The sequence below is a fragment of the Chlorocebus sabaeus genome, chromosome 7 (assembly GCF_047675955.1).
Source record: "Chlorocebus sabaeus isolate Y175 chromosome 7, mChlSab1.0.hap1, whole genome shotgun sequence".
Taxonomy (NCBI): Eukaryota; Metazoa; Chordata; class Mammalia; order Primates; family Cercopithecidae; genus Chlorocebus; species Chlorocebus sabaeus.
The window spans coordinates 90,212,994-90,239,330 of record NC_132910.1 but is presented as its reverse complement, the minus strand read 5'-3'; the positions used below and the strand labels follow the sequence as shown (position 1 = coordinate 90,239,330).

Below are 26,337 nucleotides of genomic sequence, written 5' to 3'. Positions count from 1 at the left end.
AGCTACTTGGGAGGTGGAGGCAGGAGAATGGTGTGAACTTGGGAGGCGGAGCTTGCAGTGAGCCGAGATCCCACCACTGCACTCCAGCCTGGGTGACAGGGTGAGACTCTGTCTCAAAAAAAATAAAAAGACATGAATATATGTATAAGATTAATAACATGTTAACTGGATAACTCGGAGTCAAGGCCATGAGTAAATAAGGATTTTGAGATATTGTTAGTTATGGTATGAGACTCTTGAAATGAAAAGTTATTTTTACGATTGACAAGTTATATCACTTTCCAATTAGCCTTTTCAATCAATTTTTTCTTGTAAAATGAGCTGTAAGTTCTCTTCCAGATTAAAGAGCTTTCCTGCAACTTTTCTTATCCTGTTAATTTCTAGCATCATTTAAAAATATCTGGATTAATTATTGATTCCTAAAGTAAGTCTCATGATATGAGTGCTTGTTGCCAAAATTAACCTGAGTTCTGGCTTATGAGCCTAGATAGTTAAAAACTATATAGTCCTTACACTTGGTTTTCCTCAAAAATGACCTCATTCTCATTTTCAAAAGGGAATTCTTTCTTTAAACAATTCATTAGTTTACTTTCTATCCTTGTAAAATGCTGTGTTAATGTTTGTCTTAACAAATAAGAATGACATCTAAATTTTTCATGAGTTGTAATTAGATTATATTGCTTTTATCTTTTTCATTATTTTTTTTTTTTTTATTATTTGTAGAGATGCAGTCTCACTATGTTGTCCAGGTTAGTCTTGAACTCCTGGACTCAAGCAATCCTCTTGCTTTGGCCTCCCCAAAGTCTTGGCCCTACAGGTGTGATATACCATGCTGGCCTTTTTAATTATTGTTTTCTGAGATGGGGTCTTGCTGAATTGCTCAGGCTGGAGTGCAGTGGCTCTTCTGAGGCATGATGCCACTACTGATCAGCATAAGAGTTTTGACCTGCTCAGTTTCTGAACTGAGCTGGTTTACCTCTTCTTAGCCAACCTGGTGATCCCCCTCTCCTGGGAGGTCACCATACTGATGGTGAACTTTGGGTTGATACAGGATTGGCATAGTGGACTACAGCCTAGAACTCCTGGCCTCAAGCAATCCTCCTGCCTCAGTATCTGTAGTAGCTGAGACTGCATGGGTGTGCCACCACGTCTGGTACTATATTCTCATCTGAAGCTTCAGCAATGTAATACAGCTCTGATGCTGCCCCTATGCCATGTGAACCAAGAAGTATCTGAGACACGTCTCAGTCAATTTAGAAAGTTTATTTTGCCAAGATGAAGGATGCACACCTGGGAGGTAGGTGCATCCTTTTGTGCCTTTCTCCAAAGATGATTTTGAGGGCTTCAATATTTAAAGGGGAAAGAGGAAGACATTTTTAAAAGGTGTGGGTAGATAAGAGACAAGCAGTTGCATTTTTTGAGTCTTTGATCAGCCTTTCACTGAATAAACAATTTGCCTGTGAGAGGGGAGTAGAGGAATAGCCACTTATGCCTTGTCTAGCTCAGCGAATCTGCATTTTTACATCAGAGGAAGAGTCACATGTGCATTGGTGTCAGGTTAGCAGAGGAATGACTTAGAGCTCTTTTGTCTTGCACTCATGAAGATAAGCTATCAAAATATATTATCAGGGTAAAATTCAACATAACCATTTTAGGGTAAAGATCTTGAGGCCCACAAGGAATTTTCTAGTCAGCAAATTGGTGAGGGAAGTATGTAGCTTTTTTTTTTTTTTTTAATGGTTGTAGCTATCTTATTTAGGAATAAAATGGGAGGCAAGTTTGCCTGACACAGTTCCCAGCTTAATTTTTCCTTTTGGCTTAGTGATTTGGGGGTCCTGAGATTTATTTTCCCTTTCACAACTAATATCTTAGGCTCTTGTATTAAAAAGATAATAACAGATTAAATGGCATTCATTTAATGCTTATAGTGTGCCAGGTAGTTTTTGTAAAGAATGAAAAGAACTAGATACATCTTCTTCTCAGAGTTGTTTTATACTATCTTATGGATGAGAAAATTTAAGTTAAAGGAGATTAAGTAACTGCCCAACATCAGGAATTACTCAGCATTAAAGCCAAAACATAAAAAATATTTATTGAGCACCTATTGTGTTCTGAAGATACATTGGCCAATAGGCTTTTAACTCTTAAATCATACTAGCTCTTCAGTATTGTAACACACAAAAAATGACTGAGGCAAGTTTGAATTTAGATGTTTATTTTGCCAAGGTTGAGGATGTGCCCAGGCAAAAGGAACACAAAATCACAGAACAGCTGTGACCTGTGCTTTTTCCAAAGAGGGTTTTGAGGGCTTCAACCTTTAAAGGGGAAAAAGGGGCAGTAGGAAAAGGGGAAAGAAAAAAATAAAGATGGGGAGAGTACGGTCACATTCTTGTGAGCTCACTAAATCTACTTGTTGCATGTGAAAAGGAACGGGTAGAGGTAAAGTCAACTATGCATTCTTCTGGCACCCAGTGAATCTACATTTTACATAAGATAAAGTAAACAGAGGAAGCAGTCAAATATGCCTTTGTCTCAAGTGAGTGGAGGGATGACTTCTAGTCCTGTATCCTGTACCTGTGAAGATAAGCTTTTAATTTATATTGTCAGGGTGAAATTAAATAGAGTTCTGTTTTAGGGTAAAGATCTTGGGCCAAGAAGGAATTTGCTTGTGAGCAAATTGTGAAAGAGGCTCCGTGGGGAGGTATGTGGCCTTTTATCTTTGCAGCTATCTATTTAGGAACAAAGTGGGAGGCAGTTTTGCGTGACTTAAGCTTAACTTTTCCCTTTGGGATAGTGAGTTTGGAGGTCCCAAGATTTTTTTTTTCCCTTTCTTTTTTTTTTTTTCTTTTTTCTTTTTTTTCTTTTTTTTTGAGACAGGGTCTCCCTCTGTTACTCAGGCTGGAGTACTGTGGCACAATCTCAGCTCACAGCAACCTCTGCCTTCCAGGCTCAAGCGATCCTCCCACCTCAGCCTCCTTAGTAGCTGGGACTACAGACGTGTGCCACCGTGTCTGACTAATTTTTGTATTTTTAGTAGAGATGGGATCTCCCCATGTTGCCCAGGCTGGCCTCGAATTCTTGGGATCAAGCAATCCGCCTTCCTTGGCCTCCCAAAGTGCTGGGATTATAGGCGTGAGCCACTGTGCCTGGCCTTTTCTTTTCATTTTATTATCCTTTCACAGTATATAGAATACTGTCAAAATAGTCTTTATGTAATAAAGGGGATAATTATGGCTATTTTACAGGGCTGTTGTAAGGATGGAAAGAATGCATAAAACTGTTTCAATAACTACAAAAATGTATGAGATTATTGTTTTTGATGTATTTATATTAATGTTACAACTATATATATATAAAATTCCGGTCAGAGTTGATAATTTCAAAAGGGAATCAAACAGGACAATTAAAATGTGAATTAGAAGTATTTAAAGCATTGATTTCATTATTAAAAATATGTAATTTCATCAGTTAAATGACTAAGGGTAATGGAGCTTTTTCACTGATCCTGTAGGCAGGAACCAGCTGTAAATTAAACTATACATAAGTGTAAATTAGAAGGCTCTGCCTGGTGACTCACACCTGTAATCCCAGCACTTTGACTGGCTGAGGCAGGAGAATTGCTTGGGCCCAGGAGTTCAAGACCAACCTGGGCAACATAGGGAGACCCCGTCTCTATAAAATAAAAAAAATTAGCTTGGCATGGTAGTGCATGCCTGTGGTCCCAGCTACTTGGGCTGACGTGGGAGGATCACTTGAGCCTGCGAGGTTAAGGCTGCAGTGAGCCATGATTGAGCCATTGCATTCCAGCCGGGGCAACAGAGTGAGATCCCATTAAAAAAAAAAAAAGATGGTGTAGACTACAAATTACAATTCTTCTTATCCAATGTCACGATAATACTGTTAATATTTGAATACAGATGTCTCCTTAATTCTAATTTTGTACATTGTCCTTTTTAAAGTCAAGTTTACTGAAGTCTAATTTACATGTAGTAAAATTCACTCTTATATTTTCATGACTGGCAAATTTATACCATTTTGCAGTCACCACCACAATGAAGATAATACAATATTTCTTTCTCCCCAGAGAGTTTCCTTGTACCCTTTTGAGATTAAATCCTTCCAACTGATCTATTTTCTATTTCTATAATTTTATCTTTTCTTGAATGTCATATAAAATAGAGTCACGCTTTTTCTTTCTGATCTGTTAGGTGTTTCAGATATGACTGGTGCAATAGCAAGTAAGATAATTGACCCTCATGCTGATACAGCTTGCTCACAAATTAGGACTTGTATTAAGAAGCAGTTAAATCAGAAAAAAGTACAACCTGTTGGAAAATTATAAAAAGAGAATTTGTCAAAGGGTTAGTAAATAGTATTCAATTTTCATGACAAACTTTCAAGAACCAATTCACATGATCAGTTTTCACATATTGGGTGGGAAATTAATAAAATCAGTACCCTTTTTAACTTCCTCTTTGGACCCTAGTTATATAAAATTAGGTAATTTATAATCCTTGATTCATGACACACTTAAATAATAGCTCAATCATGGCAGTTGCCTATTTTTAATAATATTACAAGCACACATGAATCCATCATTCCCCATGAGAACTAGAAGCTTGACAAGAACTCAACATCAGATTTACCCATGTGGGCCTTTAATATAAAACGGAATTTGCACTGCCTATGTTTCTTATTAATTAGTAGGAATCCCCCACTCCCCACCTTTTTGGGGGTGGGAGAAGTGAGTAACTTTTGCCAGTCTCTTGCTTTTCAGCCTTGTTTTGGTTTATATTGTTATAAACCAAACAATAAAATTTAAACAATTTTTGTATAGTCAAAACTAGTTCTTTGCTTTTTGCATTCAGTGTCTCATCTAATACTGTTTTCTTAACTGTGAGTTCATGAAGATATTCTATATTTTCTTCTAATTTTTAGGAACATTTCATATATTTAGGTCTTTACTATATCTGTAATTTATTTTGTGATTGATGAGAGGTAGTAATTTAAAATTTTAAATCTTGTATGACTGATGATTTGTACCAGCACAATTTATTAAATAGCTCTCTCTTTCTCTTCTCTTCTCTTTTCTTCTCTTTCTTTTCTTTCTTGATAGAGTCTCGCTCTGTTGCCTAGGCTGGAGTGCAGTGGCGCGATCTCGGCTCACTGCAAACTCGCCTCCCGGGTTCACGCCATTCTCCTGCCTCAGTCTCCTGAGTAACTGGGACTGCAGACGCCCGCCACCACGACTGGCTATTTTTTTTGTATTTTATTTAGTAGAGATGGGGTTTCACCGTGTTAGCCAGAATGGTCTTGATCTCTTGACCTTGTGATCCACCTGCCTCAGCCTTCCAAAGTGCTGCGATTACAGGCATGAGCCACCGCGCCCAGCCAGCTCTCTTTTTAATTGATTTTAATTTACCTCCTTCTATTAAGGTTTCAATATGCATGGGTCTTTTTCTGGCCTCTATATTGTGTTCCATAGGTATATTTGAGTATATCTACACCATTACCTTATTGCCTAGTTAGTATAGACTAGAGCAGTTCTTGAGGAGGGTTTTGGCTGACTTTTGCCCTTTGCTCATTCACATCCTTTTTTTTTTTTTTTGAGACAGAGTCTCGCTCTGTCACCCAGGGAGGAGTGCACTGGTGTGATCACGGCTTACTGCAACCTCAGTCTCCTGGGCTCAAGTGATTCTCCCACCTCAGCCTCCACAGTAACTGGGACTACAGGTGTGCACCACCATGCCTAGCTAATTTTTTTTTTTTTTGAGATGCAGTTTGGCTGTTGTTGCCCAGGCTGGAATTCAATGGTGTGATCTTGGCTCATTGCAACTTCCGCCTCCCGGGTTCAAGCAATTCTCCTGCCTCAGCCTTCTGGGTAGCTGGGATTACAGGAACCTGCCACCATGCTGGGCTAATTTTTTGTATTTTTAGGAGAGATATTTTGTATTTTTATTAGTATTTTTAGGGGTTTCACCATGTTGGCCAGGCTGGTCTCAAATGCCTGACCTCAGGTGATCCACCTGCTTCGGCCTCCCAAAGTATTGGGATTACAGGCGTGAGCCACTGTGCCTGGCCATGCCCAGCTAATTTTTATATTTTTTATAGAGATGAGGTTTCACCATGTTGCCCAGCCTGGTCTCAAGCTCCTGGCCTGAAATGATCCATCCACCTCGGCCTTCCTAAGGGCTGTGATGAGTGGTGTGACCTACTGTGCCTGACCCACATACATTTTTTACTATCTTTGTCAAGATTTCTGTAAAACCCTCTTGGGATTTTTAACTGGAAATACATCGAATTTTTTAATAGATTAATTTGGTGAGAATTGACTTCCTTATGATATTGAGTATACCTACCTATGAACATGGTATTTGCCCATGTAGAATTATTTTCAAGGAATTTTATGATTTTCTTTATAACAATCATATACACCCTTTTGCTTAGATTTATTCTTACGTTTGTAGTTTTTATGGTTATGTTAAATGATACTGTTTGGTTTTTTGTTTTTATTTGTATTTTTTTGAGGTGGAGTCTTGCTCTGTCGCCCAGGCTGGAGTGCAGTGGCACGATCTTGGCTCACTGCAACCTCTGCCTCCTGGATTCAAGTGATTCACCTGCCTCAGCCTCCCAAGTAGCTGGGACCACAGGTGCGTGCCACCATGCCTAGCTAATTTTTGTATTTTTAGTGGAGGTGGGTTTTCACCATGTTGGCCAGGCTGGTCTCAAACTCCTGACCTCGTGATCCGCCTTCCTCGGCATCCCAAAGTGCTGGGATTACAGGCATAAGCCACTATGCCCGGCGGTAAATGATGTTCTTTTAAAAAATTATACTTTGTTGCTGGCCTATAGAAAAACACCTGATTTTCGGCCGGGCGCGGTGGCTCAAGCCTGTAATCCCAGCACTTGGGGAGGCCGAGACGGGCGGATCACGAGGTCAGGAGATGGAGACCATCCTGGCTAACATGGTGAAACGCCGTCTCTACTAAAAATACAAAAAACTAGCCGGGCGAGGTGGCGGGCGCCTGTCGTCCCAGCTACTTGGGAGGCTGAGGCAGGAGAATGGCGTGAACCTGGGAGGCGGAGCTTGCAGTGAGCTGAGATCCCGCCACTGCACTCCAGCCTGGGCGACAGAGTGAGACTCCGTCTCAAAAAAAAAAAAAAAAAAAAAAAAAAAACACCTGATTTTCACATATTGATTTATGTCCAGAGACTTAGCAAACCCTTTTATTTCTTCTAATATCTGAAGACTATTTTAAATTTCATATGTAGATAGTCTTATTTACATGATACATCATTTCTTCCTTTCCAATTCATATGCCATTTATTTGCTTTTCTTACTGAATTGGTTAGGCTTGTCAATACAAGCGTTGAATTAAAGTGGTAATTGTAGGTAAATGTGTTTATTCTCAATACTGGGAGAAAGTTTAAAATATCTTGTCTTTGAGTCTTTGTTGAATTTTTTTCTTAAATTTTAAAAGGATGTTGAATCTTATGAAGACATTTGTACCGCATCTACCAAAATGATGTATTAGTTATCTATTGCTGCATAACAAATTACCTAAAACATTTTATTAGTGAGGATGTGGAGAACAGGGTATCTTCAAATGCTGCTGGTGGGAATGTGAAATGGTGTAGCCATTTTGGAAAAGCTTGTCATTTCCTCAAAATGTTAAACATACAGTTACTATGTTCTAGCACTTCTCCTGGCTATATATGCAAAAGAAATGAAAACATTCACACAGAACATATGTCTTGTACATGAATTTTCAGAATAGTATTCACAATGGTAAAAAAAGTAGAAACATCTCAAATGTGCATCAGTGGGTGAATAGAGAAATGTGATTTATCTATACAATGGGATATTACTCAGCAATAAAAAGAAATTAAATACTAACAGATGTTACATGTAAATGAACCTTGAAAACTTTATTGTAAGTGAAAGAAGCCAGTCACAGAAGACCACATATTAGGCTGGGTATGGTAGCTTAGGCCTGCAATCCTAGCACTTTGGGAGGCCAAGGCAGGAGGAGCCCAGGTGTTCACTTGAGCCCAGGAGTTTGAGATCAGCCTGGGCAACATGATGAAACCCTGTCTCTACAAAAAAAAAAAAAAAAATTAGCCAGGTATGACTACATGTGTCTGTAGTCCCAGCTACTGTACAGCCCAGGAGGTCAAGGCCGCAATGAGCAGCCTTGTCTTCCCCCACACAAAAAAACCACATATTATATAATTCTATTCATAAGAAATGGCCAGAACAGACAACTCTCAGGAGATAGAAAGTATGTTAATTTTTTTTTTAAAGGGACAGGGTCTTGGCTGGGCACAGTGGCTCATGCCTGTAATCCCTGCACTTTGGGAGACTGAGGCGGGTGGATCACCTGAAGTCGAGAGTTCGTGACCAGTCTGATCAACATGGAGAAACCCCCCCGTCTCTACTGAAAATACAAAATTAGCTGGGCCTGGTGGCGCGTGCCTGTATCCCAGCTTCTCAGGAGGCTGTAGGCAGGAGAATCACTTGAACCTGGGAGGTGGAGGTTGCAGTGAGCTGAGATTGCACCATTGTACTCCAGCCTGGGCAACAAGAATGAAACTCTGTCTCAGAAAAAATAAAAAAGAGAGAGAGACAGGGTCTTGCTTTGTCATCCAGGCTGGAGTGCAGTGGTACAATCATAGTTAACTTGCAGCCTCAAACTCTTGGACTCAAGTAACCTCCTACCTTAGCCTCCTGGGTAGCTAAGACCACAGTTGTGTGCCACCAGGCCCAATTAATTAAAAAACAATTTTTTTTTTTTTCGTAGAGATGGGAGTCTTGCTATGTTTTCCAGGCTGGTCTCAAACTCCTGGGCTCTAGGGATCCTCCCACCTCAGATTCCCAAAGCACTGGGATTACAGGTGTGAACACCATGCCTGACCAGAAAGAAGATTAAAGGTTGCCAGGGATTGGGGTTTGGGGAATGATGGGGAGTGACTGCCAATGGACATGTGATTTTTTTTTTTTGTGGGGAGAAGGTGCTGCAGATGTCCTAAAAGTAGACTGTGGTGAAGATTGCCCAACTTTGTCAATATAGTAAAAACCATTCAATTTTATACTTTAAGTGGGTAAACTGTATGGTATAGGTTATATTGCAATAAAGCTGTGAAAAGAAAAAAGGTATTTGTGTATGTAGTTTGGTTAGACAGTGTCACATTTTCCTGTTAAAGTGTGTACCAGTTTGCATTCCCACCAACAATGTATAAACATTTCCGTTTATTCACAGTTTTACCAACAGAATATGTTGTCCTATGTTTAAATTTGCACCAGTCTGATGATAAATGGTATCCTATTTTTTTTTTTAATTTTTTTTTTTCGAGACAAAATCTTGCTCTGTTGGTTGCTCAGGATGTAGTGCAGTGGCACAATCTCCTCTCACTGCAACCTCTGTCTCCTGGGTTCAAAGGATTCTCCTGCCTCAGCCTCCCAAGTAGCTGGAACCACAGGCATGCACCGCTGCGCCTGGCTAATTTTTGTATTTTAGTAGAGATGGGGTTTCACTATGTTGCCCAGGCTGGTCTCAAAACTCCTGACTTAAGGGGACCCACCCGCCTCAGTCTCCCAGAGTGGTGGGAGTTACAGGCGTGAGCCTCGGTGCTGGCCTCCTATTTTGTTTTAATTTGTATTTCTATGAGTGCATTTGAACATTTTAAAAAAATGTTTAAATCACCATTTTTATATCTTTTTTTAATTGTGTATTAGTTCTTCTTTTGTTTTTTTTGGTCTTTATTCCTCTATTTTATACTTTCATTATATAATAGTGATAGCCATTTGTGATATAGTACCTATTTCTAACATTATAGGTTGAGTTTTCCTTTGCTTTATATAAATAAAATCATATACATATACTGTTTTGATGAGAGTATGATCTGTGCTCTAAGCAACTAAATTATAGTCTGAGCAGAATTTACTTCTGGGTGATACTTAGGTTTGCTGTCATTTGGTTCAGAGTTTTCCTTTGCTCTGGTAATTCACTTAGTGTTCATTATTCAAAGTCATTTCACTTCTTATTGCCATGTCAATTTCCACCCTTTCTCATCTGAGACCAAATGGTAGTTCCTTTCTGAAATCTCTGTAGACTCCTAGAGGTCAACTTGGGTATTCAGTTTTTCCCTTTTCCTTTTTTTTTTTTTTTTTTTTTTTTTGTTTTTGAGACGGAGTCTTGCTCTGTTGCTCATACTGGAGTGCAGTGGTGTGATCTGGCTCACTACAACCTCTGCCTCCCGAGTTCGAGCTGTTCTTCTGCCTCAGCTTCCCAAGTAGGTGGGACTACAGGCGTGCGCCACCATGCCCGGCTAATTTTTGTATTTTTAGTAGAGATAGGGTTTTGCCATGTTGGCCAGGCTGGAGCTCCTGATCTCAGGTGATCTTCCCGCCTTGGCCTCCCAAAGTACTGGGATTGCAGGTGTGAGTCGCTGCACCTGGCGGTATTCATTTTTTAATGTTCCCTTTATACTTTGTAATTTCCTCGATAGCATTTATGTTTTTGTAATTATTTCTGTTTCCTGTTTACTGGATTCTAAGCTGTTCAATTGCTGCTCCTGACTTATTTTTGTGTTCTAGCATATCCCTATGTTTGGCATAAAGGGAAATGCTCAATAAATATTATTCAAAGACTAATTAATAAGAACTAGGAAAATGGTAATGTATTTTTTTTTTTTTGAGACAGGGTCTCACTCTTGTTGCCCAGGCTGGAGTGCAGTGGTGTGATCATTGCTAACTGCAGCCCCAACCTCCTGGGCTCAGGTGATCCTCCCACCTCAGCTTCCTGAGTAGCTGGGACCACAGGCGGATGCCACCACCCCTGGTTAATTTTTGTATTTTTTGTAGAAAGGGGGTTTCACCGTGTTGCGCAGGCTGGTCTCAAACTCCTGAGTTCAAGCGATCATCTCGCCTTGGCCTCCAAAAGTGCTGGGATTACAGGAGTGACCCACGGCGCCTGGCCGCAGGTAATGTCATTGTAGGGGAAAAGTTGTCCTTGAGGGACAGGTAAAATTTGAATAACTAAAGAAGAGGGTATTTCTGGTGAGAGAAGAGGACCAGCAAAGGGATAGGGATGGGAATAAGTGTGGTATGTGTAGTGAACAGTGAAGATACTTGTCTTATTAGAGCATGTTTATTTTTGCATTCATCCCAAGTCTCTGTATCTACTGTATGAAAGGAACTGGTTTAGGTTGTATTAGCCACAGATTTTGAAAACCTAGATACACAGATTTTTAAAATCAAGTGCTTTGGAAGAGTAGTAGGAAAGATTAAGAAGGTAATGAGGAGCAGGATTTTAGAGTATTTAAAGAAAGGCATAGGTGTTGGGCTTGATATGGTTGATAGGAGGTGGCAAATGAATGATTTGCTGGAAGGTGTTACTTTCCTAATGTTTTGAGGGAGGTACATAATGTGGATTGGGGGAAGAGAATTATAGAAAGTATTGAGTCCTGCGTGTATGAGGTTGTATAGGGACTGACCCATATAGAACAGTTAGGAATTGCCCAAATGGGCAAGCAGGGGAAGGATGTTCAAGACAACAGAGATAAGAGAATAGAGAACTACAAATAACTGGAATAATGTTATGTGTAGGGACTAAAAGAAGATGTGGCTAGACAAATGAACCTGGGTTAAATTGGTGATTTCTAGACCTGAATATGTCCAAATGAACATTTCATGCTGAAAAATAGACCTAGACACCTAGCTGGTGACTAGTAAATCAGAATGCATGAGATTTTATTTTGCAGATAATGAGGAACTATTAAAGAATTTTGAAAGTGTCTGATTTTTTTTTTTTTTTTTGGAGACAGAGTTTTGCTCTTGTTGCCCAGGCTGGAGTGCAATGACTCGATCTTAGCTCACCGCAACCTCCGCCTCCCGGGTTCGAGCGATTCTTCTACCTCAGCCTCCTGAGTAGCTGGAATTATAGGCATGTGCCACCACACCTGGGTTATTTTGTATTTTTAGTAGAGATGGGGTTTCTCCATGTTGGTCAGGCTGGTCTCGAACTCCCGACCTCAGGTGGTCTGCCCGCGTCAGCCTCCCAAAGTGCTGGGATTACAGACGTTAGCCACTGTGCCCGGCAGGGGCCGATGTTATTATACCATCTTGGATCACCTTGGTATTGCAGTAGATAGACTGAAAGAGAAGGGAAAATTAAAGGTGAAGAGGCAAATTCTTAGGCTAGTACAATTACCATGTAGAGAAATGATGATAAGGATCTAAATAAGGGCAGAGGAAATACGATTATAGAGGAGTCAGAAGTGAGAGAGTGTGATGTATTGATGGATCACCATGCCTGGCTAATTTTTGTATTTTTAGTAGAGAATGGTGTTTCACCATGTTGGCCAGGCTGATCTCGAACTCTTGAACTCAGGTGATCCACCCACCTCTGCCTCCTGAAGTGCTGGGATTACAGGTGTGAGCCACCACGCCCAGCCATTGATCCATTTTTATATGTCAAACCATCCTTACATTTCAGGAATAAATCCTGCTTGGTTATTGGTTATAATCTTTTGGTTGTTTAAGAATGTATTGTTTTGCAAATTTTTCAGTTTTACTTATGTTATTGATTTCTAACTTCATCCCGTTATGATCAGAGAAGATAGTTAATATGATATCTGTCTTTTAAAATTTATCAAGACTTAATCTGTGACCTAACATATGGTCTGTCATAGATGTCCCACAGAATGGGAGAAAACCACATTCAATCTTGAAAAACTGAAAGCTTTTCATCTAAAATCAGGAATAAGCAAGGATGACCACTTTCACCACTTTCTTTCTGTTTCCGGAGACGGAGTTTCGCTCTTTTCGCCCAGGCTGGGGTGCAATGGCGCGATCTGGGTTCACTGCAACCTCCACCTCCCGGGTTCAAGTGATTCTTCTGCCTCAGTCTCCCAAGTAGCTGGGATTACAGGTGCCCACCACCACATTCGGCTAAGTTTTGTTTGTTTGTTTGCTGGAGACGGAGTCTCGCTCTGTCTCCCAGGCTGTAGTGCAGTGGCGCAATCTCGGCTCACGGCAAGCTCCGCCTCCCGGGTTCACGCCATTCTCCCGTCTCAGCCTCCCAGGTAGCTGGGACTACAGGCGCCCGCCACCACGTCCACATCCGGCTAATATTTTCTATTTCTTAGTAGAGACGAGGTTTCACCATGTTAGCCAGGATGGTCTCGATCTCCTGACCTCGTGATTTGCCCGCCTCGGCCTCCCAAAAGTACTGGGATTGCAGGCGTGAGCCACTGCGCCTGGCCTAAGTTTTGTATATTTAGTAGAGATGGGGTTTCACCATGTTGCTCAGTCTGGTCTCCAACTCCTGACCTCAAATGGTCTGCCTGCCTTGGCCTCCCGAAGTGCTGGGATTACAGGCGTGAGCCACCGCGCCCGGCCTGTTTTGTATGTTTAGTAGAGACGGGGTTTCACCATATTGCTCAGCTTGGTCTCGAACTCCTGACCTCAGATGGTCTGCCTGCCTTGGCCTCCTGAAGTGCTGGGATTACAGGCGTGAGCCACTGCGCCTGGCCTCACTTTCACCACCTCACCTGGCCTCACTTTCACCACTTTCATTCAACATAGTACTAGGAGCTCTAGCCAAAGGAATTAGATAAGAAAAAGATATAGGCCTGTAATCCCAGCACTTTGGGAGACTGAGGTGGGTAGATCACGAGGTCAGGAGTTTGAGATCGGCCTGACCAACACAGTGAAACCCTCTCTACCAAAAATACAAATGTGGTTTTTGCTGTGGGTTTTTCACATATGGCTTTTATTTTGTTGAGGTAGATTCCTTCTGTTCTTAGTTTGTTGAGTGTTTTTACCATGAAAGGGGTTGAATTTTGTCTAGTGCTTTTTCTACATCGATTGAGATGATCACGTGGTTTTTTTCTCTCATTCTGTTGATGTGGTGTATTATATTGATACCTTTTTTTTTTTTGAAATAGAGTCTCACTCTGTCACCCAGGCTGGAATGTAGTGGTGTGATCTCGGCTCATTGCAGCATCTGCCTCCGGGGTTCAAACGATTCTCCTGCCTCAGCCTCCTGAGTAGCTGGGACTACAGGCATGTAGACATTCTGTGGGTTGTCTGTTTACTCTGATGATTATGCTGATTATTATTTTTTTGCTGTATAGAAGCCTTTTAAGTTTAATTAGGTCCCTTTATTTATTTTTGTTTTAGTTGCATTTGTTTTTGGGGTCTTAGTCATGAATTCTTTGCCTAGGCCAGTGTCCAGAAGAGTTTTCTAGGTTATCTTCTAGGATTTTTATGGTTTTAGGTCTTAGATTTAAATCTTTGATCCATCTTGAGTTGATGTTTGTATGAGGTGAGAGATAGGGATCCAGTTTCATTTTTCTACTTGTGGCTAGCCAGTTTTCTCAGCAGCATTTATTAAATAGGGTGTCCTTTCTCCAATTTATGTTTTTCTTGCTTTGTTGAAGATAGTTGGTTGTGGATATTTGGTTTTATTTCCGAATTCTTTAATCTGTTCCATTGGTCCATGTGCCTGCTTTTATACCAGTACCATGCTGTTTTGTTAACTGTAGCCTGGTATAATTTGAAGTCCGATGTGATGCCTTCAGATTTGTTCTTTTTGCTTAGGATTGCTTTGGCTATTCAGCCTCTTTTTTGGTTTCATATGAGTTTTATGATTTTCTTTCTCTAAATCTGTGAAAAATAATGTTGCTGTTGTGATTGGATTTGTATTGAATCTGTAGATTGCTTTAGACAGTATGGTCATTTTCATGATAGGAGCATGGGATGTGTTTCCATTTGTTTGTGTTATCTATGATTTCTTTCATCAGTGTTCGTAGTTCTTCATGTAGAGATCTTTCACCTCCTTGGTTAAGTACATTCCTAGGTATTTTATATAGTTTTTGCAGCTGTTATAAAATGGATTGAGTTCGTAATTTGATTCTCAGCTTGGTCATTGTTGTTGTCTAGCAGTGCTACTGATTTGTGTTCACTGACTTTGTAACCTAAGATTTTACTAAATTCACTTATCAAATCTAGTAGTCTTTGGAGGAATCTTCAGTGTTTTTTAGGTATATGATCATATCATCAGCAAACAGCGATAGTTTGACTTCCTCTTTTCCAATTTGGATGCCCTTTATTTCTTTCTCCTGCCTGGTTGCTCTGGCCAGGACTTGAAGTATTATGTTGAAAAGAAGTGATTAAAGTGAGCATCCTTGTCTTATTCTAGTTCTCAGGGGGGGAATGCTTGCAACTTTTTCCCATTCAGTATGATGTTGGCTATGGCTTTGTCATATATGACTTTTATTATTTTGAGATAATTCCCTTCTGTGCCTTGTTTGTTGGGTGTTTTTATCATAAAGGGATGCTTGATTTTATTGAATATTTTTTCCACATCTATTGAAACAATCATGTGGTTTTTGTTTTTAATTGTTTATGTGATATATCACATTGATTGACTTGCATATGTTAAACCATCCCTGCATTCTGGGGATTAAAGCCACTTGATGATGGTGTGTTATCTCTTTGATATGCCATTTGATTTGGTTAGCTAGTATTTTGTTTAGGATTTTTACATCTGCGTTCATCAGGTATATTGGTCTGTAGTTTTCTTTTCTTTTTGTTATATCCTTTCCTGGTTTGGTATCAGGGTGATACTGACTTCATAGAATGAAGAACAGATTGCTTCCTTGATATGGTGCTGTCCCCCTTCCCCTAGGAGTAGAAGTCCCTGAGAGCCAGACTACTGTGAGTACTGCTGCTCCTCTGGGTCTAGCTGCCCAGTGGGGTTGCCACATTCCAGGCTGATTCTGGGGAATGTCTGCAAGGGATCCAGTGATGTTATCTGTCCTCAGGTCTCCCAGCAATGTGTGCCAGCACCAGCTCTCATAGGGGTGACGGGAATGACATACATTGTGAGATTCCTTGGTTGTAAATAGTCATAGTATGTTGGCTTTCTTAAATGCTGGTTGTAGTATTAATAAACTGGTCATGTGGACAGACTCCGGACATCCTGGTTAGCCAGGGTACTGCAGACAGTGCTGATAGCTGAGGTCATTCATAAGTTTTCTCCTTCCTGGGTGCAATGTTATTTTACCTGTAGATGCTGTAATAAACTGTGTCTATTGGCCTTCAGCCAGGAGGTGGTGCTTGCAAAAGAGTGCCAGCTGTGGTTGAAGTGGTGGGATTTGTGCTTGTCCTATGTTACCCATGGGAGGTATTTTGGTTTATCAGATGATGGGTGAGGCTATAGGGCTCCCAAAAGTTTCTGTCTTTTGCGTTAACCTACCAGGGCAGGTGGAGGGGCAGAGCCAGGTGGGGGCTTGGTCAGGCAGGCCTGCTCTTTGGCTCTGCATGTGTGGTGTAAGCACAGACCCATGTTGGGCTTTTGGAGCCATACCCTGGCCACTGGGGTAATATTCCAGGCAAGAGCTTAGCTACTTCTACTTCACAGAAGAGTTCATGCAGGAAGTGGGGAGTAGCAGGTGGGAGTAAGTCTCATTCAGCTCCTACACACTTGGCAAGGCAGGTCTCTCACTCACAGTGTTCACTGGCAGCAGCTAACTAAATTCCAAGCTGTTTACATACAGGAACCTCAGCTTTCAGGCCATGCCCCTTTTCATCCATTGGCAATGCCAGAGCACCCAGCTCCTGTGCCTATGGTTACAGCACACTTCCCATTCGTCCACCCAGTTCAGGCCAAGGCAGTTCATCCCCACTGGAGATTATATTTTGCATTTCAAATTGGGAACTTCTTTCAACCTGCAACCACTGCCTGAGTTAGCTGGCAGAACTTTGAACTCCCCTGTGACAGAATCAGGAATAGCTTCCCTTGGTTTGCGTTGGAGACTGGGAATACGCAAAAGGCTCTTCCTGCTCCTGGTCCTACTTGTATATTCTCCACCGCTCCCTATATCAGTTTGAGCACTGGGTGGGGTTAAGGCCTTCTCTTGTGGGCTGGATTTCCAGTTTTCATGGTGGGGGTGTATACTCTGGAGGTAATCTCTCTCCCTCTCATACTCTGGGGACTTACAGTTTTTTACCTGGCTCATGGTGTAGACTGCAGCCCGCCCCTTCTTTCAAAGGATCTGTGGTTTCTTTCCATTTTTCCGTTAAGTTCCTGTATTGCTTCTTTGAAAAAAGTTCACAGTTCGAGTCTCTGCCCACTATATTTTTCTTTTGAAGTGGGAGAGGCATGCTAACACTACCTGCCATCTGCCATCTTCGGGAGGGCGGGATTTTTTTTTTTTTAATTAAAATTTAAATTTTTGTAGGCTGACTATGTGGCAAGGATCAACCTAAGGTGTATTTAAGGTCTTCTCAGGTCTTTTCTGAGCCTGGGCTTGTGTGGTCACTTTACACATTTTTCCATATATATAGTTTTTGAATGTCCTAGTCTTTATTTTATTTCATTTTTTATTTTGAGACAGAGTCTTGCTCTGTTGCCCGGGCTGGAGTGTAGTGGCTCAATCTTGGCTCACTGCAACCTCCGCCTCCTGGGCTCAAGCTCCTGCCTCAGCCTCCCGAGTAACTGGGATTACAGGCGCCCGCCACCACGCCTGGCTAATTTTTGTATTTTTAGTAGAAACGGGGTTTCACTATGTTGGCCAGGCTGGCCTTGAACTCCTGACCTCAAGTGATCTGTCCTCCTTGGCCTCCCAAGGTGCAGGGATTACAGATGTGAGCCACCACGCCCAGCCAAATGTCCTAGTCTTTAATGTGTGGCTCTCAAAAGGGAAAAAAAGAGTAAAATGGGGTTTGCTGGCCTTTTAAGTCCCCTAGAAGTGACTTCAGCCAGAGGGGGAGAGGCTTAACAATAACATCTACTCATTTCTTTGTGTGCTCCTCTGTGATCAGAAGCAATAATCAGTGATCAGAGCACAGATCCCTGATATTTGGAAAATAGTCCTTTTTGCTTACCATGGCCCTCACAAGTTGCATGCACACTGTTCCAGGAACACATGCACAGCTGTCTACCCTCGAGTTGGGGATGGGTAGCTGGTTCTGTGCTGAGAGCTAGAATGACCGAAATTAACCACAATTTATTGTCCAAGCCTTCCCTTGGAGGTTGCAAGCCTTTGGTATCTTCCAGAGTTCCAAAATAATTACATTAGGTAGAGTCTGCCAGTGCAATTGTTGTCTAGATAGGGATACAGATTCCTGGTATATCCTACTCCATCATCATCTGAGAATCCTCCAGCCTGGATTCATTCTTGGCTTCTTTCTTTCTCTCATACTAATCAATCCACATCAATTTTGCTTGTAAATGTCATCCTTTTATCTGCAAAATATATCTAAAGATTGACTACTTTTTTTTTTTTTTTTTTTTTTTTGAACCAGGGTCTCACTGTGTCGCCCAACCTGGAGTGCAGCGGTGAGATCTTGGATCACTGCAGCTTCAACCTGCCCAGCATCCTGAGTAGCTGGGACAAAGGGGTGTGCCATCATGCTTGGCCATGATCACTTTTCACTACCTCCAGAACTACCACTCTGGTCCCAGCCAGTATCACTTCTCATCTCAATTATAGGTTGGTGCAAAAGTAGTTTGCTTTACATTAAAAGTAATGGCAAAACTGCAATTACTTTTGCACAACATATATTATTGTAGCCTGCTAACTGACACCAGTTTCTGCTCTTGTCCCCTTGTCTGTTCTCAACCCAGCATCTGAATGATCCTTATAATAATCAGATCATCTTTTTGTGTAAAACCTTCCTTCTCTCTGAAGTCAAAGTCCTCACAGGGCACCTACTTGGCTCCCTTCCCTTCTCTTTCTGTCCTCTTCAACTATTCTTTCTTCCTTTTGCTCACTTCACTTCAGCTGTATTGGGTCCCCTTGCTGATCCCTTAACTAGTCAGGCATACATCCTCTTGAGGGTGTTGAATTTCTTTTGACTAGAAGGCTCTTCCCCCAGGCATTGCCACAACTCACTTCTACTTTTGGGTTTTTTCTCATATGTCACTTTTTTAGTGAGTGCTTATCTGACCACTCAATCTGAATTGGCAGCTCTCCCTGCCATATAATCCCTGTCTCTGGTTAATTTAACTCCTTAGCCTTCAGCATCATCTACATGTATGGTATACTATTTTATTTTTTTCTCTCTCCTCTGTAATATAAGATCCATAAAAACAGGGACTTTGCCTTTATTCACTACTGGACCCAGGCACCTAAAATTGTGCTATCGTATAATAGTGCTCATTTAGAATTTGTTGTGTGATTGAATTAATGAGTGGAGTGCTTGGGTTATCCTGGCATCAATGTATACCTTATCTAATTTCAGTGAAGTAGAGGCAATAAAACATCTAGTAGGCAGATCTGGAAGAGAGATTTGAGTGAAGCTGTAGGAGTTTTCATACCTTAGAAAGAGTGTAAACAATCTGAAGAGAAAAGGACTAGGGATGAGATCTTGGAAACACCCACCTGTAAGGGTTGACCAGAGAGCAGCACTGTCCTAAGACTTTGCCAACTGAGAACAAAAGACCTATGCTTTAAAGGTCCTCATATGGTCTTCCTCCAGAAGCTACACCCCTGCCCATAGAGTGAAGACTTTGTGGGGGCCAAGGTGACTAGTCTACCTGGTCTCTTTCTAGATCAATCTTTGAATATTTGATCCTAGAATTTCCTGCCCATGTGTCCCTTCACAACTCTCTTCTCTGATTCTCTCCTCTCTTGACTGTACAACACATATGGGATCCCCTGTGTTTAAGGGATGGCCAAGGAGCAGCTGTTTGCAGTCATGTGACCAGAGCTGTAGGCTTTATATATGTGTGCATATGAAGTCCTTTGTAGTATAAAGTGGAGCTAAAGGAGGAAAGAGAAAAGGAGTTGGCTGCAGACAAGGGGAAGGGGTATGGACTTTCCTTCCTGTGTCCCTACATAACATTAAGGGAAGCTGAGAACTCAAAAATAGAACTTGGCCTTTCAGGTTGTTATTAGTCAAGATAGGAGGAGGGAATAATAATTTAACAGCTTGATTTAGAACTTTAAAAAATATTTAGACACATGGTATGTAGGCTTCCATTTGTACTCTTGTCCCAGGCTCCTTGAAAATGAGGGTTGAGCCTGCAAGGGGGAATTGAAAGGGAGTAGCCAGAGAGGGAAAAGATAAATTCAAGGTAGAGTTTCAAGAAGGGAGTGATTAACAGTGTCAGATGCTTCAGAGGCATCAAGTCCTATGAAGAGAGAAATGTATCCATTGGATTCTACAAGCAGAATTTAGTAAAATTTCAGTTGAGTGGGGATGGATGCCAAACTTTGATAGAAGGAGGAGTACTTGAGAAATTAGAAAGTGGAGGCCGGGCGCGGCGGGCGGATCACAAGGTCAGGAGATCGAGACCATCCTGGCTAACACGGTGAAACCCCGTCTCTACTAAAAATAGAAAAAATTAGCCGGGCGCAGTGGCGGGCGCCTGTAGTCCCAGCTACTCGGGAGGCTGAGGCAGGAGAATGGCGTGAACCCGGGAGGCGGAGCTTGCAGTGAGCCGAGATTGCGCCACTGCACTCCAGCCTGGGCGACAGAGCGAGACTCCGTCTCAAAAAAAAAAAAAAAAAAAAAAAAAAAGAAAGTGGAGACAGAGTATAAAAGATTTCTTATCTAGAAACTTACCTGAGAAAGAAAGGAACTGGAGCAGTAGCTGGAAGGGTATGCAGGATTATGGAAGAGGACTTTTGCTTTGTTTTTGTTTTTGAGACAGGATCTTGCTCTGTCACCCAGGCTTGAGTGCAGTGGCAGGATCACGGCTCACTGTAACCTCAACCTCCTGGGCTCAAGCGATCCTCTCACCTCAGTCTCCCAAGTAGCTGGGACTACAGGTTTGCACCACCAGGCCCGGCTAAATTTTTTATTTTTTGTAGAGACAGGGGTTTCCCTATGTTGGCCAGGCTGGTGTGGAGCTCCTGGGCTCAAGTGATCCTCCCGCTTCCCTCTCCCAAAGTGTTGGAATTACAGGCCTGAGCCACCTTGCCCAGTCAACTTTTCTACTTTTAAGATGAGAGGATCTTGCAAATGCTTATATTTTGAGGGAAAGGAGCCCAATGGTAGTAAGAGAAGGTTAAGGAAAAAGGAATAATTGATGGAGCAAGGCCTACGATCAAGTGCTTAAGTCAATTGCTTAAGTCAAGTGCTTAAGTCTTTAAGCCTTTGAAAGAAGGAGGACTATTTGAGGAGGCTTGGGAGTTAGAAGGAGGGCTTGGGATGTTTGGATGGGTGCTGATGCTAAGTCGGTGGGGTGAGATAGCAGGAACATGTCTAATAGTGACTCAGGAGGCTGAGGTGGGAGAATCACCTGAGGCCAGGAGTTCAAGATCAGACTGGGTAACAGCAATATCTTATCTTTAAAAATAAAAGTTAAAAATAAGAAATACTGACCTGAGCATGGTGGCATATGCCTGTAGTCCCAGCTCCTCAGGAGGCTGAGGCAGAAGGATAGCTTGAGCCCAGGAATTTGAGGCTGCAGTGAGCTGTGATCTCACCTCTGTGATCCAGCCTTGGTGACAAGAGTGAAACCCCAACTCTAAAAATTTTTTTTCCTTAAACATTGTTTTATAGTAGTTTTTTGGGCTAGTCTTATTTTTCAAACTTGATTTTATACTCCTGGGGAGCAGAGGTTATACCTGTAGCCACTTAGTAAGAACCTGTTATTAGAACTTGCCCAATGGAGGAAAAAAAAAACAAGAACCTGTTTGAAATGCAGCCTATAATACGGAGCATAGGCTTCATACGTTGGTTCTGTCCTCACTCAATAGTTGTTATGTAGTGGTGAGTTAAAATTTAAAGTTTGAGAAAAGCTCTGATTTCTCAAAAACCTAGAAATAATTTATTATATTCCTTATGTGAATGTGTGACATATGGCTTTGGAAGTGATTTGTTTTATTAAGTATTTACTATCTCAGACACATCTATTTGAGCTTAGTGCTTTTTAAATATAATTATATTAATATTGTCTTTTTTCCCTTCCCGCTGGTAGTTCCAAAGAACTACTGGTTCAGATTTTAGCTCTTCCGAAGTTGTGAAAACAGTGAAGGATGCTTAGACTACTTAACATACAAACTGTAAGTAACATTTATTTCTGCTATTATTATATATATTGGGAATAGTTATTTATATTACCTTATATGGTGATAGCATGATGGGACTGTGGAATTTTATTAATTTTTCTTCTTAAGATACAAAGACTTTCTATTCCATTTTATGTTTATAAGATCAAAAAGGAGGCTAATAGTACTGATCAGTAGGATGAAATTTCTGCTTTTTTTCAGGCATTTCATTTTTCTAGAAGTTTCTGGAAATTCTTTATTGTTCTATTTCCATATCTGTATGATGCCAGCAGGCAAACATAATACAAGGGCATAATATTAATGGAATGATTTATGGGAACTATATACTTTCTCTTCAGATATGCTCGATTTTTCTGCATTCTTTTTGACATGAAAAATTCTGTTAGTAATAAATCTCCATACTTCCTCTGTATGAAAATTTTCGCATAAATGAAATCAAATAAAAAGTAACTTTTTAGGAATAATTTAATGCATAAATCCAGATGATGTAGGAAGGGGAAAAAATGTAAGAGGTTAAGAAATTACTTGAAACCATTTGCTGTATTGCATCTTGAACTAATATCAAAACAATTGAGGAAAAGTATGATAGAATGAATACCAAAACAATTGAGGAAAGTATGATAAAATAATATCAAAGGCATTCCAAGTGGTAACTACTTTAATTTTAAACTACTTTATTTGAAAATATAAGCAATTCAAATTAATCTGTCTTACATACAGTTCCTGGATTCATAGTGTATTCAAAGTGTGAATACAAAATGAGATTGCTGCCATAAGCAAAAGACAGTTCTGATTGTTCAAACAAACAAACCTGATGAGGCAAAGAAGAAGAATGAAATATTTAAGAATCAATAATCTTTTAATTTGTTAAATAGGAAATCGGATTCAACGTTTTCTCAGTCTGGCACATTTTATATATTAAATGAATAAGAGATCTTTAACATTTCTAGAAACTAACGTATTTCAGGAATAAAACAACATCTTTATAAAGGGAGAAAGTTACAACTTTTTTTTTTTTTTTGAGATGGAATCTCGCTCTGTCGCCAGGCTGGAGTGCAGTGATGCGATCTTGGCTCACTGCAACCTCTGCCTCCTGGGTTCAAGCGATTCTCCTGCCTCAGTCTCCTGAGTAGCTGGGACTACAGGCACACTCCGCCACGCCCAGCTAATTTTTGTATTTTCAGTAGAGACGGGGTTTCACCATGTTGGCCAGGATGGTCTCGATCTCTTGACCTCATGATCCGCCTGCCTCGGCCTCCCAAAGTGCTGGAATTACAGGCGTGAGCCACCGTGCCTGGCACAATTATAACATTTTATTTCCTAGAATATGAATATCATAATACTACCTATATACAATTGCTTGTTAAGAACTTATTCAGTATGTTCATGAACTTGATTACTAACTCTTAAGAGGTAGAATGTTCATTACTGCCCTCTTTTGACACAGGGATATAGAAGCCTATCTTCTTTTTCTTAGTTCAGGGTTAAAATTAGATTGCAAAATAAGTTACACTTTATTTATGTCCTTCCTGTAATTTTTAAGATAACTTTTCAAATTCTTCCTCTTTTTAGGGTCCCTGGTTAATCATCTTTAGAAGACTGGATTTCTGGATATCTACTGCACTCCGTCTCTATTGACTTTTAAAACATGATAATGCAAACCTATAACACTGGCAACCATCAATGAACCTTTAATTTCATTGATTAATAGCGTTTGAAGCTTCCTCAGGGAATAACAATGACATCAGCAGTGGTTGACAGTGGAGGTACTATTTTGGAGCTTTCCAGCAATGGAGTAGAAAATCAAGAGGTTAGGCATTCAATGAATTACATTTCTATTTTCTTCATAGAAATTTGTGCATGAACTAATTTTGAAATTAATAGGAAACAGATATTTGAGAGTAGAAATGTACAAAGCATGAAATTATACATGTACATGTCGTGTACCCTTATAATTTAGGTAATAGAAGGTCAAGGAAGGTACTGCAGGGCTCACGTGAATTGTTGGAACATACATATATTAGAATGAACTTGGAGGGAGGAAACAAATGGAAAGAACACTATAGTATTAGTTGAGACTTAAATTTAAATCCCTGATAAAATGCATTGTCTTGGATTATGATGTAGGTATATACCTAAATTAGATTCATTCTAAGTTAGAATTTTGTATGTGCTTTACTTTACTTATTATCTTTGTTTCTTGATTATTTTATATCTTAATCAGCGTGGAGATCCATTGTATTTTAATTTCATATCAACACTTACGAATTTAGATAATTAGTCAGAAAATGAATTCAGGTTTTGAAATTTTATGCATGTAGAATTTTGAATCATTAGCATATTTGGTTATTTTGTTATTGATAACATTGAAGAATTAGATGAGAATAAAAAATAACAGTACTAGAAATATAGGGGTTTCCAGGTCCTGGCTTCAATTCTCAGCATTCAGTAAAGAGTAAATATTGGGGCCGGAAGCAGTGGCTCACGTCTGTAATCCCAGCACTTTGGGAGGCCGAGGCGGGCGGATCACCAGGTCAGGCATTTGAGACCATCCTGGCTAACACTGCGAAATCCTGTCTCTACTAAAAATATAAAAACTTAGACGGCTGTGGTGGTGGGCGCCTGTAGTCCCAGCTACTCGGGAGGCTGAGGTAGGAGAATGGCGTGAACCCCGGGGGCAGAGCTTGCAGTGAGCCGAGATCGCGCCACTACATTCCAGCCTGGGCGACAGAGCGAGACTCCGTCTCAAAAAAAAGAGTGAATATTGGAAGGGATCTAAATTATAATTCAATAGTGCTGTCATAATAACTGATAATATTTGTTCAGAGCTGAGGTGGGGAAATGGAGAGTTTTCTATATTTAAAAAAAAAGAAAATCTGTTTTCTGTATTTTCTGTGAAAGATGCTGCGTTACTCGTGCTTGCTAACAGTATAACGGTATAATGGCATGCTTGAGAAACAAGTTAGGACATCAGTCTCTGTGTTTTGTAGTCTGGATTCTTTTTTTTTTTTTTTTTTTTTTTGCTTGGTGTCTGCTCATTTTTCTAAGATCCAGATCAGCTGTGGGCAAATTCACTGGGAATAGGATAGTGAAGGTCTTCCTCTTCTTTTCTCAGTGGACTCAAAAACTCTTGTGTGTCTTTTATATTCAAATCCAAAACTAGTGCAAAGTCCATTAAGAGAAGCCACAGCTACAGAACATACTTTCTTCCCATAGTCAATGTCTTATTTCTTCCCTCGAGATTCACTTTCTGTATGATCACCTCCAGGAATGACTCACCGAAGACATTACGGATTGGGGAACTGCCATCCCCTCCTAGATTACCCAGACCAAATATTGCTTTTTCCTCAAATGCTTTCTCCTGCCATATAGTTTTACTCTGTTTTAACCCTTGAGGGGAGCCACCAAAAACAGTAGGCAGAATATCTTTACCTTGTGTTGATTAAAAGGTATCATTAATATGGGGGAAATGAGGACAAACAGTTTGTTTCTGGAATACTTCTTATATTTTTCTTCTTTACATATAACTTCAGTGTTCACAGCCAGGAGAACTTACTATCGTGGAAGAAAGAATCTCATAAATGAAATGACTTTACCAAGTTATTATTGACTAGTGATTTATGTGGTAGTCTTATAGGGTGATCACATTTTATAAAGTAAGTCAGAAGAAGACTGTATCCTTAATGAGCATGTCAGGTAGTATGGCCAATATACAACTGGAAACTGAAGCAGTACTATTTAATGGAGCGTCAAAAAGCAGCTGGGTTCCCTGGCATGTGCATATAGTCCCAGCTACTCTAAAGGCTGAGGTGGGAGGCTTACTTGAGCCCAGGAGTTCAGGTGCAGCTCAAGCAAGATAGTGAACCGCGTCTTTAAAAAAAAAAAAAAAAAAAAAAGGGAAAAGCTTAATGAAATATATAAAAGACCTCTGTACAGTGAACTATAAATACTGTCGAGACATATTAAAGACCTGAATAGACAGATGTACCAAGTTTATGGATTGGAAGACATACTGTGGTTAAGAACAAAGTTGAAGGGCTTACACATCTGATTTAAAGACTTCCTATAAAGCGGCACTAATTGAGGCAGTGTGGTATTGGTGTGCCAACAGACGTGTAGATCAATGGAACATTAAATACATATAAAAATGCTCAATGTTATTAACCATCAGGGAAATGTAAATTAAAACCACAAGACGATCCTACTAAACACACAACATGAGGAAAATTGATGAGAGTAATACCACATGTTGGAAAGGATAAGGAAAAGCTAGACCTCTCATACATTGCTTATAAGAATGTAGGC

General features: G+C 40.5%; 1 protein-coding gene across 18 annotated transcripts in view; it reads left to right on the top strand.

The window, feature by feature from the left end:
* ELF2 (E74 like ETS transcription factor 2) overlaps positions 1–26,337 on the top strand; it is a 117,540-nt gene that overhangs the window by 19,735 nt on the left and 71,468 nt on the right. For 11 of the 18 annotated variants that reach the window (XM_007999817.3, XM_007999818.3, XM_007999811.3 and 8 more), the window contains 2 exons: positions 21,942–22,026; positions 23,605–23,842. The exons of 2 other annotated variants lie outside the window; for them this stretch is intronic. In XM_007999817.3, coding sequence (XP_007998008.1) covers positions 23,771–23,842 — 72 coding nt within the window. In that variant the 5' untranslated portion in view covers positions 21,942–22,026; positions 23,605–23,770. Of the gene's footprint in view, positions 1–10,864; positions 10,984–13,950; positions 14,069–18,481; positions 18,505–21,941; positions 22,027–23,604; positions 23,843–26,337 lie in introns of those variants that run through there. 5 more of the 18 variants (XM_073017633.1, XM_073017634.1, XM_073017636.1 and 2 more) reach the window with 4 other exon arrangements.